The sequence below is a fragment of the Bombina bombina genome, chromosome 6, assembly GCF_027579735.1.
Source record: "Bombina bombina isolate aBomBom1 chromosome 6, aBomBom1.pri, whole genome shotgun sequence".
NCBI lineage: Eukaryota > Metazoa > Chordata > Amphibia > Anura > Bombinatoridae > Bombina > Bombina bombina.
Window position 1 is genome coordinate 1,103,184,477 of NC_069504.1, and position 18,419 is coordinate 1,103,202,895.

Below are 18,419 nucleotides of genomic sequence, written 5' to 3' on the forward strand. Positions count from 1 at the left end.
AAATATTGTATAGGCGATCAGCATGTCTAGGCAACTATCCCTGCTTGCCTTTCCCCAGAAGTACTCTGTATACATTGTTACCAATGCAGAGGATTCTGGGTAATATATGCAAAGTATATATACACAATATATCATGCTTTTAGCTTCTGGTACTGTGTTGAACCACAGCGAATCCCCTTATGGGGCAAATGCAGCAAAGACAAAACCACTTCTGGATAGCTGTTTCATGCCTAATAGCTCTCAATCTTATTGGTTATGCTATTCTACTGTGTTTAGTGGTCCTTTGATACCGTCAGCTGTAGGGGGCAAATCACTGCTAGGCATAGTCACGAGAGTCACGTGCTAAATCATTACAATAACATTTAGCAATATATTCTTTATAATGTTTGTGTGTCCTACTATAAAAACTGAAAAATGCTCATAGATTTTGAGCAAATTTTCCCTGATTTAGGGTTTGGCCACCCATGGACAGAATCTGGGCTTGAATTCTAGGTGGTACAGACAGGGATCTATATGCAGCACTGCTGTAAAAGCAATAGAGGCCGTAAGGAGACTAGAATACAATATACAGGTAGCAGTGACAAAGTCTGCAGACTCACTCTACTAAATAGAACATTCTACATAAATAAATAAATATATAGCAGTAGTTGTGGCAGGAACATCGCTCATAGAAAGGAAGAGAAAAGAGACAAAAGAAACCAATAGTGTAATATGTTCACACAATAATGATGAGTGCAAGATACAAAAACTTACTCACCTTATTAGACCTCAAACATGTGAGGTCTGTGATGTACAAGGAGGGGATGTTAATCCCTATGTGTGGTAAATCCCTCTGTTTCTGCTTCCACTCCTTAGAGTATGGTAAGGGAGCAATGGTCGTGAAATAGGCGCTGTTCTGTAGGATTCCCTTAGCTCCAGGCTATGAAGCGGTAAAACATCCAGTGAACAACTGTGTCCTGTAGGTTGCTCCTCGTTACTCTCCGGATTCCCTAAGACACTTTTGTTTGAGATCTAAAGACCGCTTTCCACAGTTCTCTCCACACACACATATATATATATATATATATATATATATATATATATATATATATATATATATATATATATATACATATATACATATACATACATACATGCGCAATATGGATATGGATGGATTGATTTGCACATTTGCAGGCATCATGGTTGGGGAGTCGGCGGTGGGGGGGGGTAAGGGGGGTGCCTTGTGGTACATAAAAAATGTTTTTAAATAAATAATAATTTATAATTAAAAAAAGTGTAATACAGACATAGGACAGGTGAGGCACTGCCTCACCCGTCTCCTATGACGGCACGTCACACACTCACCTGCCACTTTATTAGGTACACCTCAATTGCTTGGTAACACAAATCAGGTTTCGGGTTGTTACCCCCTTCGTCAGACAATACAAAATAACGTTGTTATTTTGTATTGTCTGACGAAGGGGGTAACAACCCGAAACGTTACATTAAAGGTAACTTTGGAAATCCTGGCGCTGATGTATATATATATATATATATATATATATATATATATATATATATACACACACACACACATACATACACATATACACTCACCAGCCACTTTATTAGGTACAACTTGCTAGTACCGGGTTGGACCCCCTTTTGCTTTCAAAACTGCCTTAACTCCTCGTGGCATAGCTTCAACAAGGTGTTGGATACATTCCTCATAGATTTTGGTCCATATTGACATGATAGCATCACGCAGTTGCTGCAGATTTGTCGGCTGCACATGATGTCAGACATCTCCTCTGATGTCTGACATCAACAAGGCATTTTCGTCCACATAACTGCCTCTCACTGGAAATGTTCTCTTTTTCGTACTATTCTCTGTAAACCCTAGAGATGGTTATGCGTGAAATTCCAAGTAGATTTAGCAGTTTTTTAAATACTCAGACCAGTCCATCTCGCACAAACAACTATGCCATGTTAAAATAAACTTAAATCCCCTTTCTTCCCCATTCTGATGCTCGGTTTGAACTTCAGCAAGTCATCTTCCACACACCTAGATACCTAAATGCAGTTGCTGCCATCAGATTGGCTGATTAGCAATTTGTGTTACCAAGCAATTGAGGTGTACCTAATAAAGTGGCAGGTGAGTGTGTGACGTGCCGTCATAGGAGACGGGTGAGGCAGTGCCTCACCTGTCCTATGTCTGTATTACACTTTTTTTAATTATAAATTATTATTTATTTAAAAACATTTTTTATGTACCCCAAGGCACCCCCCTTACCCCCCCCCACCGCCGACTCCCCAACCATGATGCCTGCAAATGTGCAAAGCAATCCATCCATATCCATATTGCGCAAAGAAGGAGCGGCTGTGAGCCGTTCAGCTCCCCTCCATTGCGCAATATGGATGTCTTACTAAATTTTTGTATGAGTCGCTAGAGACTGTGCCACCCAGTGGCGCTTAAGGTTTTTCGCGGCCCATATAACATTTTATAAATCACACTGTCAGCTATAAAAAGTAGCTTTACTGTTAGGGAAACAGTTTTTAGTATTATAAACAGAACTCTAAGTATACATCAAAAGGTCAAATAATTTTTCACAGAATGGCATTGCCCTAACAGTAAAGCTACTTTTATAGTTGATAGTGTGATTTATAAAATGTTAGTTATGGGCAAATACAGCAAGGAGTCAAAATGCCTTCAGCAATTTCTTATGCCTATCCATGCTCAGATATCATATTATACCAGGGGAATGCTGCTGTATGTTGGCAAACCAGTAGTGCGTTGCTGCTCCTTCGACAAATGATACAAAGAGAATGAAGGAGATTAGATAAAAGAAGTCAACTAGAAAGTAGTTTTAAATTGTATGTTCTACCTAAATTATGAAAGAAAAATGTAGGCTTTCATGTCCCTTTAAGAAGTACAATTGCAGTTGCTTTGTAAGGAAGAATAAAAACTAATAGAGAATAAAAATTGGAACGTGTTACTTAAAAGGCATAGGAAAGTCAAAATTAAACTTGCATGTTTCAGATAGAGCAAGTAATTTTAAGACACTTTTAAATTCACTTCTATTTTCAAATGTGCTTTGTTCTCTTAGTATCCCTTGTTACTAATACACACATATCCTACACTAGTGGGAGCTAGCTTCTGATTGGTGCCTGCACACATTTGTCCCTTGTGATTGGTTAATTAGATGTGTTCAGCTAGCTGCCAGTAGAGCAATGATATTTCTTAAACAAAGGATAAGAAGATAATGAAGCAAATTTGATAATAGAAGTAAATTAGAAAGTTGTTTAAAATTGTAAGTTCTATCCAAATCATGAAAGAAAATATGGGGGTTTCCTGTCCCTTTAAGTTGTATTTTAGTAGATGAATGATAATTAGTTTTACAACGTTAAAGGAGCATTAAACACAATTTTTTTCTTTCATGTTTCAGATGAAAAAAAAATATATTATACTTCTGTTATCTATTTTTCTTTTGGTATTCTTTCAAAAGCATACCTAGGTAGGCTAAGGGGCAGCAATGCACTACTGAGAGCATCTGGTGATTGGTGGCTGCATATATATGCCTCGTCATTGGCTCATTTAATGTGTTCAGTTAGCACCCATTAGTGCATTGCTGCATATCCTTCAACAAAGGATACCAAGAGAATGGAGCAAATTTAATAATAGCAGTAAATTGGACCTGAATTTAATTCTAAATTTAAAGCTGCCTATATCGGGTTCATATATGTGTTTCTCTGGCGTATCACAGCCAGTGCCTCACCAGCCTCTGACCTCACCTCACTGGTATATGTATTTGTACCCAGAATAAGATTAGACCATACTGTACCTGCAGGTTGGCTGGTGCAGAGAGTGCTCCTTATTCCTGGTCACCTTTGCTGCCCGTCTCACAGTCATTGTGTCAGCATTTGACATCACACCTGCTCCCCTGTGACAAAGATAACAAATGTCAAAACAAGCCATTGTTTGTATCCTGTTGCACGGAAAGTAAAAGTGCAAAAAGAAAAGACTATAATGTGTTAGAAGATTTTATTAATACACTGTTGCTTGCATATAAAATCAGCTCCAGCACAGTGATGCACTACTGGGAGCTAGCTGAACACAAAGCGAGCCAATGACAAGAGGCATGTATGTGTAGCCACCAATCAGCAGCTAGCTCCCAGTAGTGCATTGCTGCACCTCAGCCTACCTAGCTGTGCTTATCAACAAAAGATACAAAGAAAACAGTCAATATGATAATAAGTATATTGAAAAGTCTCTTAAAAATTAGCAGAATCATAAAAGTTTAATTTTGATTTTTCTGTTTCTTTAAACCTGCTTTATAAAAAGGGACATTGTTGGACAAAAAGGAAATCTTCTCATTCATTAAAGAATGTAATTTCTGCATTATTCCGTGTGTAAAGGGAATATAAATATAGGTAAAGTCCTGTCTGGGAGCCGCAAGTCCCCGTGAGCTTTGTAACAGGACATGACTTGTCAGCCAATCAGGAGCACAGCTGCAAGTAGCCATCAATCACAGGTCATTTGCTGATTGACAGCTGCAATGCTTGTGTCCAGCTAACTTCCAATAGGACATTTCTGCTCCTTCAGCAAAGGATACCAAGAGAATGAAGAAAATTTGATAGTAGAAGTAAATTGGAAAGTTGTTCAAAATTGTATGTATGAGTCATGAAAGGGAAAACGTGTGTCATATAGGTCGGAGGTGTGCATATGTCAGCTTTGTTCTCTGCCAAATGCGGATGTCGAAGGCTGGTTTTGTTATTCAACTCTTTTCGTAGCCGAATATCCTCTTGTGAAAGTGAAACACACTAAGCTCTGTGAAAACCCAAATCTTAGTGTGTTTCACTTACACAAGAGGATATTCAGTTCTAAAAAGAGTCAAATACCAAAAGCAGCCTCTAGTTTCATATCTCTTTATATACTATTTCAGATAGTGATTGGTTGCTGCGTACCCTGCTCTCAGTTGGCTGTAGGGTTACCAGTTGTCCTCTACAACAATACTGGACTGTATGTAGGTGACTGGGGCAAGTGTGTCATTCCACCTACCACCCTCAGAGATCTGCTTTAACCCTTGGCCTCACCATGAGTATTTTTCACAACTGATCAGTGATTTTAATTGTGCACTAATTGATCACTTTACCTCTTTGGATGCCAGTAACATACAGAACAGTGATCTCACTACCCCTTGACTGCCAGTATTATACATAGAACAGTGTTTTACACCCTCATGGTTACCAGTGAAAAACAAAGAGCAGAGCTACACATAACAGTGGTGTTTTAATCGTGACTGTCAGTAGACAGTGATTTTTTTTTTTTACCCATCTAGGCTGATAATTACTCACAGAGCAGTACATGTTCTGTGTAATGCATTGAAAACATAGAAGGTTTTGACAATTTTGTTTACAGTCTGGGGACTTAAAAAAAAACCATTTAAGTTCCCAGTATTTTTACTGGACAGCCTTCTGAAATACTGAACTGTCTGGTTAAATACTGGACACCTGGCAACCTTTTTTGGCACACAACCCTGTCCTGCTGAAGTGCTGCAATTCCCAAGAAGGTCTTAAAGGGGCATGCAACTCAAATATTTTATTTAATTATTCAGATAGAGCATACATTTTATTCAACTTTCCAAATGACTACAATTATCTAATGTGCTTTCTTTTCTTTGTATCCTTTGTTGAAAAGTATAGCTAGGTAAGCTCAGACGCTGCTGATTGGTGGCTGCACATATATACATCTAGTCATTGGCTTTCAGCTAGCTCTCAGTAGTGCATTAGCATTTTGGTAATTTTTCTTTTTTTTTCTTAACACATTCTACACATCTAAATAAATTTATCATTACAACATATGGGACTTTGTTGAAGCTAAATCATTTGATTTCTTTCTGTTTTATCAGAAAATGTCCTATTATTGTTTCAATGCAAAAATGCAATATTAAAAAAAGTACATCTGCATATAATTCTTAGGCTAATCTTTTCTTTGAATGCATCACATTTTGGGGTGTAATGTCCCTTTAAACTAATAAAAAAACTCATGTACTTACTTTTTTTTATATACACAAAGGATACACTGTAAAACTGAATATTAAAGGGACAGTAATACACCAATTTTCATATAACTGCATGTAATAGACACTACTATAAAGAATAATATGCACAGATATCCAGTATCAAACCTTATAAAAATGTACTTAGAAGCTTCCAGTTTAGCTCTGTTAAAAAGGCTGCTGGAACACCCACTGCAAGTGGGAAAAAGCAGACACTCCCCTTCCTTTGCATATGAAAAGACCCTTTACACAAACAGAAGCAAGCTGGAGTAGGTATACATCAGTATTCTCATAAAACTTTGGGGCTTAGTTATGAGTCTGAATATCAGAGTAATGTTATTTAAAAATAAGCAAAACTATACATTTTTTTTAATAAAAAAAAACAGTTTGGGCTGTATAAATAGATCATCTACAAAACATTTATGCAAAGAAAAATCTAGTGTATAATGTCCCTTTAAGTGGACAGCATGTAACTATTTTCTAATATTTAGGCATGTGTGATACTACTTTATCATATAAAGCCCAGAGCAGTATCGGGCCTATAACAGTATGACCCTATCCGGCAGTAATTACCTGTTCAAGCGTTACCTCTTGTTACAAGGTGTCGATGGGCTAATTTTAGCTTCCAGCTGATGTACCTTTAAGACACTAATTCTTAGCAGCGCCAACAAGAGTGCTGTATTGTGCTGCCAAATACGCTCTTTTGCGCTCCGATGCACTGTTACACTCAATTAGATACTGAAGGGCTGAACCAGGGTCCAATTGTACTGCTAAATCCAACCTCAGCTGTGCCACTTCACTGCATTCTAACAGACACTGACTGTTCAGCCATTTACAAAAAGGTCCAACAATTGCAGTTTTAGAACTGATAAAATACAGCCACAAAGCTGAGACCTATTTCTAGTTGAGAAAACAGTGTACTGAGCAAATCCCTGGATGTGGCAAAATAAATAAATTTGAGATCATTTGCTTTAGTTAATATAGGTCTTGATCTTCTATCTGTATACAAATTCCTCCTAATACACAATACTGCAGAGTCACACAGACCAGGTATCAGTTTAATCAATTAGAATTTTCTGCTGCAGGAAAACAAGTATTTAGAAATCTAATAAATGTAAATGTAATGCTGCAGTGTGTTCTGTTTGCAATAAGATAGGACTACCTGTGTAGCTCACAATTTTGTAAAAGTCCTGATTGGACAAGTCCAAAATAATTAAAAACATTATTAAACATCTAAGTTGAATAAAGATAGTAAGTATTGGATCTAATAATTGCACTGCCCAGAAGAAACTGTCCTTTTTAATATCTCTCTAGTGCACGTGCACAAATTCAAAACTGAAAATGAAATTTTGAATAGAAGCATTTTTGCAAAAAATTTAGCAAAAAAATAATAAATCAAACCAATATGGTATCCAGACCTCTCTTTGTACTACTGACCCTCTGATCCTTGTCTGAACCCCAATACCTATTGGCCTTGCCTTGAACAGTAAATCAATTATTCTTGGTCTTAAAGAGATAAGAAAGTCAAAATTAAACTTGTACATATCCTACACTAGTGAGAGCTAGCTTGTGATTGGTGGCTGCACACATTTGTCTCTTGTGATTGGCTCAACTGATGTGATCAGCTAGCTTCCAGTAGTGCATCGCAGCGCCAGCAACAAAGGATACCAAGAGAATGAAGCAAATTAGATAATAGAAGTAAATCGGAAATTTGTTTAAAATTGTATTCTCTATCTGAATTATGAAAGAAAAATTTAGAGAATATCTCTTTGACAGAAATGTTTTTTTATTAAAGACTTCATTGTATAAACCTATAGTTTAGCTTGTCTGCTCTTTTCTCTGCAATATAGGTTCAGCCTGACATAACCAGAACTGCTACTTAAAGGGATAGGAAAGTCAAAATGTAACTCAGATAGAGCATGTAATTTTAAGGCACTTTTAAATTCACTTCTATTTTCAAATGTTCTCTTAGTATCCCTTGTTAAAAAATGAATACGCACAGAGAGGCAAACTACTGTATAGGAAAATGCACTTGATCTAATAACGGTCACAGCCTTTACTACCCAAATAACAGGTAGAAATGTGCTGTTAATATATTGTTAGTAACACTGTGTTGTACCAATAATCATTCAGAATGCCCCCTCTATATATAATGTAGGAAGTGAAAAGTTATCAGCGAATCAAAGACAACTAGGGGAAATAAAAGGCATACTTTTACTCTCACACTGCATCTTGAAAAAGCCCCACACCTTAGGGGTGAAACGCATAGAAAGGTGAAAGATAAAGAGGATATACAGCAGTAACCAACTCTGCGTACGAAGTACTTAAAGAGCAGAGTGTCACTGAGAGGCTGCGGCGAAAAGGTAACTCAGATAAGGCTTGCGCAAGTGAAGAAAGTTACCCACAGGGACAAGAAGGTCCGCAACTTAACCAAACTATCAATATATACAAGAGCTGATATACCCAGACAAAGACCAGCAGGTGAGAGTATCTATGTTGTCAGTAACTCCCCGCTAAAGTGTTATTCATACCATCCAACCGGATTAAGATTGTCTGTGGGATTCTTTCATTTAATACAGACTCCGGTGGTATTGTCTGAAATCATCAAAAGACTGTTGTTTCGAGTGGGGATCTGCCCCTATTTTCATAAGACTGCAGATTTTACATGGGGAACTCCCCCTTCTTACAGGATTATAAGCAGGATTTCCCTCTGTAACAAGGCACAATACAAGGACTATTCCAAACCACGGGTTGTTAGCCGAGTGGAAACAGGCAGTCAAAACGCCTGATTGTTACGGCAATAGAAGATAGTCCCCTATACACAGAGGCTTGTAATGGGAAATAGAACCCCAGCCAGATAGTCATACGAATACCATTTTATGTTTGCATATTGATCTTAGAAGTGTATCTCTTTTACCATTTACCTTGAGGGTTTACTATCATTTTCATTTTAGCAATATTTTCATTTGTAGCAGTATATTGTTCTAGAATCGCCAACATCCTTTGTAATAGCGATTTAATTTAGAAGCGGTTGTGAATGAAGAGTGTGGGCCAATCGTATGAGAGATTGCTTTGATTATTTATATTGCGTTTTTTATATTGTGTTTTTACCTTTTTTATATAATTTACTTGAGAATAAAAATTGTACATATTTCTAATCCAGGCACTTGTTACCTCCAATTATTGAATCAGAAAGTTTATATGAGAGTTGATATGAAGATTTATATGAAACTGTCCTAAGATAGATATTTTGCTGAAACATTGTATCGTTGGTTTATCAACCCACTACTAGGTATACTTAGTGTATTTTTAGCGCCACCTACACTACACACATTTAGAATATAATGTATTTAAGCCTCACTCAACATTGCACAAACCTCATCCTCAGGAGCAGCAATGCACTATGGGAGATAGCAGGTGATTTGAAGGCTGCACATATATTCCTTTTGTCATTGGCTCACCAGATGTCAGTTAGCTCACAGTACACTACACCAAACAAATGAAGCAAAGTTGAGAACAGAAAAAAGTTGGCCTTTTTTGCCCATAATATTTTTGGTGACTTTTTTTTCATAGCATTTCCTAAGTAAATGTTCATGTTCACCTTTGCTTGTGACTTTAATACCTCTTGACTACCCTAAGCTATACGGTCCTACAACCACCCTAATGTAATCTTGACAAATTCTGCTAACCATGGCTCCAAAATTCTTGTTCCTGACTTGTTGAATTACTTTACAGCTAAGTGAACATATTCCTCGGTTTCTTTAGGGGACATTCTACTGCAACTCTGACCTGCTATAATAAGTGACTGCTTGTAATGTGTCCACTACTGATATTTGAACTCTAATGACAAGAGACATATGTGTAGCAACCAAACAGCAGCTAGCTCCCAGTAGTGTATTGCTGCTCCTGATCATACCTAGGTATGCTTTTTAACAAAGGATACCAAGAGAAAAAGTAATTTTGATAGAAGTAAATGAAACACTTTCTTGCTCTTTCTGAATCATAAAAGTCTTAATTTTGACTGTCATGTCCCTTTAAAGGGACTAGGGACAATAAACAATAAATACATTTTATAACTCATGGGTGCCGACATGTTGAAATTTAGTGTTCATTACATTACACTCTCCTTCAGATACCTGCAGTGTAACTTGGGTTCCAAAACGGTGGCACCTGTGATTAAAGGGAGGGGCATGAAATGTATTTAGAGTTTAATGTCCCTTTAATGCTATACAAAGACACATTTCAAAATAAACAACTCTATATAACCATTTTCATGTGGAATAGAATAGTGTTTACTGTCTATTAATATTGTTTAGCAATTAGCATTTCCCTAAGATTATTTCTGAAACCTACTCCTGTTCCATGCAGGGATCTAAGTAAAAAATAAAAAATCATAATTTCTATGCACTTTTCTATGCAAAATCCAATGTAATCCAGCACAACAAACAAACAGGTGTGCACGCCCACAGGTCATTGCAAAAACCTTTGGATAATACAAAAGTTCAAGAAAACGGCAGCACCACCTTGATATGCAGTAAATCCTCTTTATTCTTTATGTAGGAGCAGGTACAAAATGACTTTTCTATACCACGTGTATGTGCAATATTAGAAGATCAATATGTAACATTCAAACATTATTACCTAGCTAGGTTTCTAACACACAGAGAAACACAATATCCAGAGATGTACATGGAATATGTTGGTTATTTAATATCCACCTCTATCCTTGGAGTTTACTTTCTAATTACAAGTGTTCCGCCACCACTGATCAGCTAAAGATTGTTGCACTTATAATAATCCTATCTTTCCTCTAGCAACAACATTTTTACTGAACATGATACTCAAAAACAAAATCTCTCTGTTCATCTTAAAAATAATGTTTCAAAATGTATCACTGTGTGTGTTTTTTTGTAATGGATTGGATATTATTGTGCTGAATAAACCAACTTTTTTAGGAGCTGTCCCTGTCAGCCAGTAATCTTTTGAGTCTCTGTATTGATAACGTTGCTGCTTCTCTTTCATATTCATGCTTGAGTACCATGTCCCTTTAATGGAACATCATGGTAATTTTAATACGGTAATCAATGTTACCTATGAAATTCTCAAGTAATCTGGAGGAAGCACAGAGTGTCCCCTCTAACCATGCAGTTCCCGAGAGGTCACTATGGAGGTTGGCGACATGAATTTGTGTTCATAAAGGTCATGAGTATAATCAGCTAACAGAATGAAAGGTCAGGCCAGGTCAGAAATGATCTGGGCATGGAACATCTGAGGGTCAGAACTCAGCTGGGTATAGAAGTATTGGATACATCATTCTATTATACAAGAGGACATCTGGTCTCAGTGAGAGCTGGCCAGTGCTAGCCATACTATCAGTATTTTTAACCCCATGACTACCAAGGGAAATACATTGCAGCAGTCATTAAAAACAAAGGCATTTAACTAAAATGTACTTCTAATGAAATTATTGTTGTAGATGCTAAATATCTCATCATGTTAAAGGGGAAGTACAATTCAAGTGTTGATAGAGGGGTCTCTATAGGAAGGAATATCTAGCTTGATGGCATAAATCTTCTAGAGCAACATTAACTGGTTTACTATTCAGTTAATACTAGGTTAGACAGGAAGTCAGTTTCTTGTCCATGCTCAGAAAAACCACGTGCAACTTAAAGTGTCCTTGATTTTTTGTTATTGTTTAAAAAGATATATAACACCATTACTGACCATTCCTCAGCTTTGCACAACAAACATTGTTATATCACTGTTTCTAAGCCTCTTATCTCAGTGAAGTTTATTTACTTTTTAAAGCCATATAGTGCTAGTTCATGTGTGCCATATAGATAAAATTGTGCTAATTCCTGTGGAGTTATGCATGAACCAGCACTAACTGGCTAAAATGCAAGTTTGTAAAAAGCACATGGATAAGAGGTAGTCTGCAGGGGCTTAGATACAGGTAATCATAGAGGTAAAAAGTATATTAATTTAATGGTGTTGGTTATGCAAAACTGGGGAATAGTTAATAAAGAGATTATCTATCTTTTTAAAACAATAAAACATGTTCAAGTAGACTGTCCCTTTAACTTCTTACCAAGTGCTAATTTTGCAAGAAAACAAGTAACTTGTTTGCTGTTTTTACTATAAACTATCCGTTTCATATCCATACCAAAAGAAAAAAAAGTACATTTAAAAAAAAGTAAAACTTTTACACTTTGGGCCAGATTAGAAATAGAGCGCAAAATACTGCTTTAGCTAAAGCTTTATTTGTGCTCCACTTTGTAATACCAGCGCACACTAATGTGACTTTGTAATACCAGCGCACGCTAATGTGACTTTGTAATACCAGCGCACGCTAATGTGACTTTGTAATACCAGCGCACGCTAATGTGACTTTGTGATACCAGCGCACGCTAATGTGACTTTGTAATACCAGCGCATGCTAATGTGACTTTGTAATACCAGCGCATGCTAATGTGACTTTGTAATACCAGCGCACGCTAATGTGACTTTGTAATACCAGCGCGCGCTAATGTGACTTTGTAATACCAGCGCACGCTAATGTGACTTTGTAATACCAGCGCACGCTAATGTGACTTTATAATACCAGCGCACGCTAATGTGACTTTGTAATACCGGCGCACGCTAATGTGACTTTGTAATACCAGCGCACGCTAATGTGACTTTGTAATACCAGCGCACGCTAACGTGACTTTGTAATACCAGCGCACGCTAATGTGACTTTATAATACCAGCGCATGCTAATGTAACTTTGTAATACCAGTGCAAGCTCATGTGACTTTGTAATACCAGCGCACGCTAATGTGACTTTGTAATACCAGCGCACGCTAATGTGACTTTATAATACCAGCGCACGCTAATGTGACTTTGTAATACCAGCGCACGCTAATGTGACTTTGTAATACCAGCGCACGCTAATGTGCGCTGGTATTACAAGTTTACAGCAATGCGAACACTGTACGGCAGGAAATAGTGCTAACACATCTAGTGCTCTTGCAAATGGATAACATTATAGCAAAACTGCTGCCACATAGTGCTCCAGTCACACATGCACACTATTGACCCATGTCCCTTTTGCTCAACAAAAGATACCAAAGAGAACGAAGAACATTTGATAATAGAAGTAAATTAGAAAGTTCTTTAAAATTGCAGGCTCTGAATTATGAAAGAAAAAATGTGGGTTTCATGACCCTTTAAATAATACAGGATTCAAGGAACATAAAACCCCACATTTTTCTTCCCTGATTTAGATAGAAGTTCATACAATTTTAAACAACATTCCACTTTACTTCTTTTATCAAATGTTCTCCTTTTTCTTGTTATCCTTTGTTAAAAATCAGGAAGGTAGGCTCAGGAGCGTGCACGTATCGGCAGCACTATATCGCAGCGGTTATACAACAATGTCATACATTAGCAAGAGCACTAGATGGCAGCAGCTTTATAATAATGTTATACATTAGCAAGAGCACTAGATGGCGGCAGCTTTATAACAATGTTATACATTAGCAAGAGCACTAGATGGCAGCAGCTTTATAATAATGTTATACATTAGCAAGAGCACTAGATGGCAGCAGCTTTATAATAATGTTATACATTAGCAAGAGCACTAGAGGGCAGCAGCTTTATAACAATGTTATACATTAGCAAGAGCACTAGATGGCAGCAGCTTTATAACAATGTTATACATTAGCAAGAGCACTAGGTGGCAGCAGCTTTATAATAATGTTATACATTAGCAAGAGCACTAGATGGCAGCAGCTTTATAACAATGTTATACATTAGCAAGAGCACTAGATGGCAGCAGCTTTATAATAATGTTATACATTAGCAAGAGCACTAGATGGCAGCAGCTTTATAATAATGTTATACATTAGCAAGAGCACTAGATGGCAGCAGCTTTATAATAATGTTATACATTAGCAAGAGCACTAGATGGCAGCAGTTTTATAACAATGTTATACATTAGCAGGAGCACTAGATGGCAGCAGCTTTATAATAATGTTATACATTAGCAAGAGCACTAGATGGCAGCAGCTTTATAATAATGTTATACATTAGCAAGAGCACTAGATGGCAGCAGCTTTATAATAATGTTATACATTAGCAGGAGCACTAGATGGCAGCAGCTTTATAATAATGTTATACATTAGCAGGAGCACTAGATGGCAGCAGCTTTATAATAATGTTATACATTAGCAAGAGCACTAGATGGCAGCAGCTTTATAATAATGTTATACATTAGCAAGAGCACTAGATGGCAGCAGCTTTATAATAATGTTATACATTAGCAAGAGCACTAGATGGCAGCAGCTTTATAATAATGTTATACATTAGCAAGAGCACTAGATGGCAGCAGCTTTATAACAATGTTATACATTAGCAAGAGCACTAGATGGCAGCAGCTTTATAATAATGTTATACATTAGCAAGAGCACTAGATGGCAGCAGCTTTATAACAATGTTATACATTAGCAAGAGCACTAGACGGCAGCAGCTTTATAATAATGTTATACATTAGCAAGAGCACTAGATGGCAGCAGCTTTATAATAATGTTATACATTAGCAAGAGCACTAGATGGCAGCAGCTTTATAATAATGTTATACATTAGCAAGAGCACTAGATGGCAGCACTATTTCCTGTCATGTGGTGCTACAGATATGTGCATGCTACCTATCTAGATATCTCTTCAACAAAGAATTACATGAGAAAAACACAAATTTGATATTAGAAATAAATGATAAACTTTATTTTAAAATTGTATTCTCTATCTGACTCATGAAAGAAAAAAAATTGAGTTTCTTTTCCCTTTAAAGGTTTAAACTTAAAGGGACACTGAACCCAAATTTTTTCTTCCGTGATTCAGATAGAGCATGAAATTTTAAGCAACTTTCTAATTTACTACTATTATCACATTTTCTTCATTCTCTTGGTATCTTTATTTAAAATGCAAGAATATAAGTTTAGATGCCGGCCCATTTTTGGTGAACAAACTGGGTTGTCCCTGCTGATTGGTGGATATTCACCCACCAACGAACAAGTGCTGTCCAGAGTACTAAACCAAAAAAATAGCTTAGATGCCTTCTTTTTCACATAAAGATAGCAAGCGAACAAAGAAAATTTGATAATAGGAGTAAATTAGAAGGTTGCTGAAAATTAGATGCTCTATCTGAATCACGAAAGAAAAAAATGTGGGTTCAGTGTCCCTTTAAAGTATTATAATGCAGCACTTCCATGACCTATAGTTCAGATAGATGGATAAAAACATTATTTATAATTGCTCCCCTCCACAAACAGCAGATATTTCCCCCATGCACCTCTAGGGAAACCCTGTGATTTAATAAAGATGACGCACAGGGATGAATACTGCGTTTCACATAAGGTTCCTGTTACCCGCGAGCTAGTGCAGGCAAGTATTTTATTTCCTTAAAGTGATGAAAGGCTGGAAATGTGGCGGCTCGTGCGGCCGGGCAAAGGATACAGCAGATCTAATAAACACAGCACAAGGAACACAAATGAAACCATATTCTGCTCTTCAACATTCAGTTCTAAAAATCTATATTTAGATTCAGCAAGAATCCAGTTGATTGCTATTTTATACATTTCAAATATGACAATGATATTAAATCTATTACAATTGGAAGTATTTTGTGTATTCTTGCAATAAACATACCAGTTGAGTGCGAAGATTTTCTCTGTACATTTACACCTTGGCAACTGAAAAACAAAAGCCACCCACCAGTTTCCGTATTTGGAGGAGCAAATCTGAACTTGTTACTGCAATAGACAAGGCTAATAACTGTAATTTTGTTAGCAAAACACGTATTGTAATGCAGTGTCTTATATTGACACCTTTGTAGGGACCAGTTAGGGATGGATATATAACAGAATTACGCTTCATAAACCTACAGAGTGCACTTCCATTTCTCAGAATTGGAATACCCACAATTTCCTGAGTTAAAATACAGGAAAACTGTAACTTTCTTGTTTTTTTTTTCTTTATGAAATAAGTATTGTTTTAGCAGTATTGAATGTATAATGCAATATTGTTATTCTTTCAATAAAGGAACATTTTATCGGTATATATATTTTGATATGAATAGCCCTTTAAGCAGAGTGTAAAGATTTGCATTTACAATATGGTGGACTAGTTTCAAGATGGCCACCACTATGTTGCTGTAAAGAAGACCTGACACTGTATTTGTAAAGGAGGGTGCCCATGAGCATATCCATTGGTGCAGACTAACCAAGGAGCCAGGATTATATACAGTCAGGGATTTAGCTCCATTTTCTCCTATAAGGCTGCCTGTTGAAATAGGGGCCCAGTCACAGCCTTTGCCCTGGGGCCCAGTGAGGTCTAGCTATGCCCCTGGGTGTATTCCTGAACTGATCTGATGTGCAGTGCTATATTTTTTATATATATCATGCATATATTAACAAATTACTTCTATGTCCCTCTAATTTTCCTTAAAGGGACAGCAAAGTCAAAATTAGACTTTCATGATTCACAAAGAGTATTCAATTTTAAACAGCTTTCCTATTTACTTTTTTTTTATCTAGATTGTTTTGTTCTCTTGATATCCTATGTTGAAAACCCATAGCTAGGTAGGCCCAGGAGCACTGCACTATTGTAAGCTAGCTGCTGATTGGTGGCTGCACATATATGTCTTGTTAATGGTTCACCCAATGAGTTCACCTTGCTCCCAGTAATGCATTTCTGCTTCTTAAACAAATACCCCCAAGACTTATAACATTGGAAAGGTTAGGCGATTACCTTTCCAACTGTGGGTCTTGGGGTCTGTAGCTGCATAGATGCCTGAGAGACAGGTTTCTAAGAAGCATGCCCCCTTTCCCTATATTGTCCATTGTCTTTTTTTAATAAAGTTGCATGGTGACGTAATCACGTCATTGAGCGTGATGTCACCACGCAAAACGTGAAGCCCCGGCGATGCCTGTCATTATACAGGCCCGATCGCTGGGGTAGGAGCAGGTGGGAGCCCCCAGATCTCCTTCAAGGTGGGAGAGTGCTAGCGACTGCTCTAAGCCGTCGTTAGCACTTGAGTGGGAAACTCTGGAACGGCTCAGAGCCGTCGTTAGCACTCAAGGGTTTAAAATTGTATGTTCTGGCTGAATTATAAAAAAAAACAATTTGGGTTTCAAGTGACATTAAACAGTCATTCTAAAGCAAATGCCATATTTGCATTACTGGACTAAGATAAGGTGCACTATCGCTTGTGTGGGAGCGATATCAGGTTTTCATATTCGTTTGCCCGCAAGTTAAATTGCGCTCGTATTATAAGTTAAAAGTGAATGCGAATTTGGGGGGCGGAGCCAACTGCAGTGCTAGCAGGACGTGTCTTGGTGCAGCTCCCGGGCCCAAGATCCTAATTCTGAGGTTTATTTGTGTCTCACAGTCTCTTTTTACTACCTAAATCTGTGTGGATGGACCCAGGAACTGTTACTTAGCTCTTATTCACTTTGTGGGGACCCGGTGAGTCTGCACCTAGTTTCTATAGCTGACCTGTGCTGCGGAGCTGAGAGGGGGAGCCGCCATATTGAAAACGCTACCCTTTCGACTTATAACTTTCTATCTAGCGTGGCACCTGAAAACTTATCTCTCACAGTTCCCTCTCCAGCTTGCACTATGAGAACCTCGGCCTGCTTTTTAAAGGAGTTGAGGCTCTTGCTTAACAAACACCACGCTTCTCTGGCTGAACATCTATATGCGGTGTGTAGCGGAGATGGCGGCTGTCTATTCCGGCAGCCCGACATCACTGAGCCCGCCTTGCATGAACAGAGGGGGGGTGTCGCTGAGGGGCCCCGGCGATTACCCCCTGCCTGCAACACAGCTACGATGGGCCGGGGAGATGACACAACAAAAGAATCAGACCATCTTGTCTATCTGGCGACTCGAAGGGCAGCACATACTACCACAGCTTTGGATGGTCTCCCTCAAGCCAATGTCATCCCACCTGAAGCTCTCGCACCAATCTTGGCACACGGCCATTGTAGCGAGTCCCTGAAGTTACACAGCGCAACTCCAACTACAGCTCTGGTGACTCCACATGCTCTCCTCCACGCCTTAGGACAGTACTCACCGGCTCCGTTACAAGACGGTGCACTACTCTGCGCAACCCATTACCTGCTGAGATATTGGGACCCTGGTGGTAAGCTATGAGCTGAGGGAGTTTACACATATGGTAGTGGTTGCCCATCCCAGTGGGAATTTCCTTGATGGGGAATAAGCTAGCCCTAAACAAGTTCACGGCTCCTGGAGCAGTGCTGGAGACATTCCATGAACAGCCCAAATTATAGTAGATCTTGTCACCACACCGTGCTTTAAGAATAGGGCACAGTATTTGCT

General features: G+C 38.0%; 1 protein-coding gene across 1 annotated transcript in view; it reads right to left on the reverse strand.

Annotated features, from left to right (window-relative positions):
- Positions 1 to 18,419, reverse strand: part of DENND2A (DENN domain containing 2A) — a 241,517-nt gene that overhangs the window by 142,855 nt on the left and 80,243 nt on the right. The window contains exon 2 of the mRNA XM_053719035.1: positions 3,825 to 3,923. Coding sequence (XP_053575010.1) covers positions 3,825 to 3,910 — 86 coding nt within the window. The 5' untranslated portion in view covers positions 3,911 to 3,923. The remainder of the gene's footprint in view (positions 1 to 3,824; positions 3,924 to 18,419) is intronic.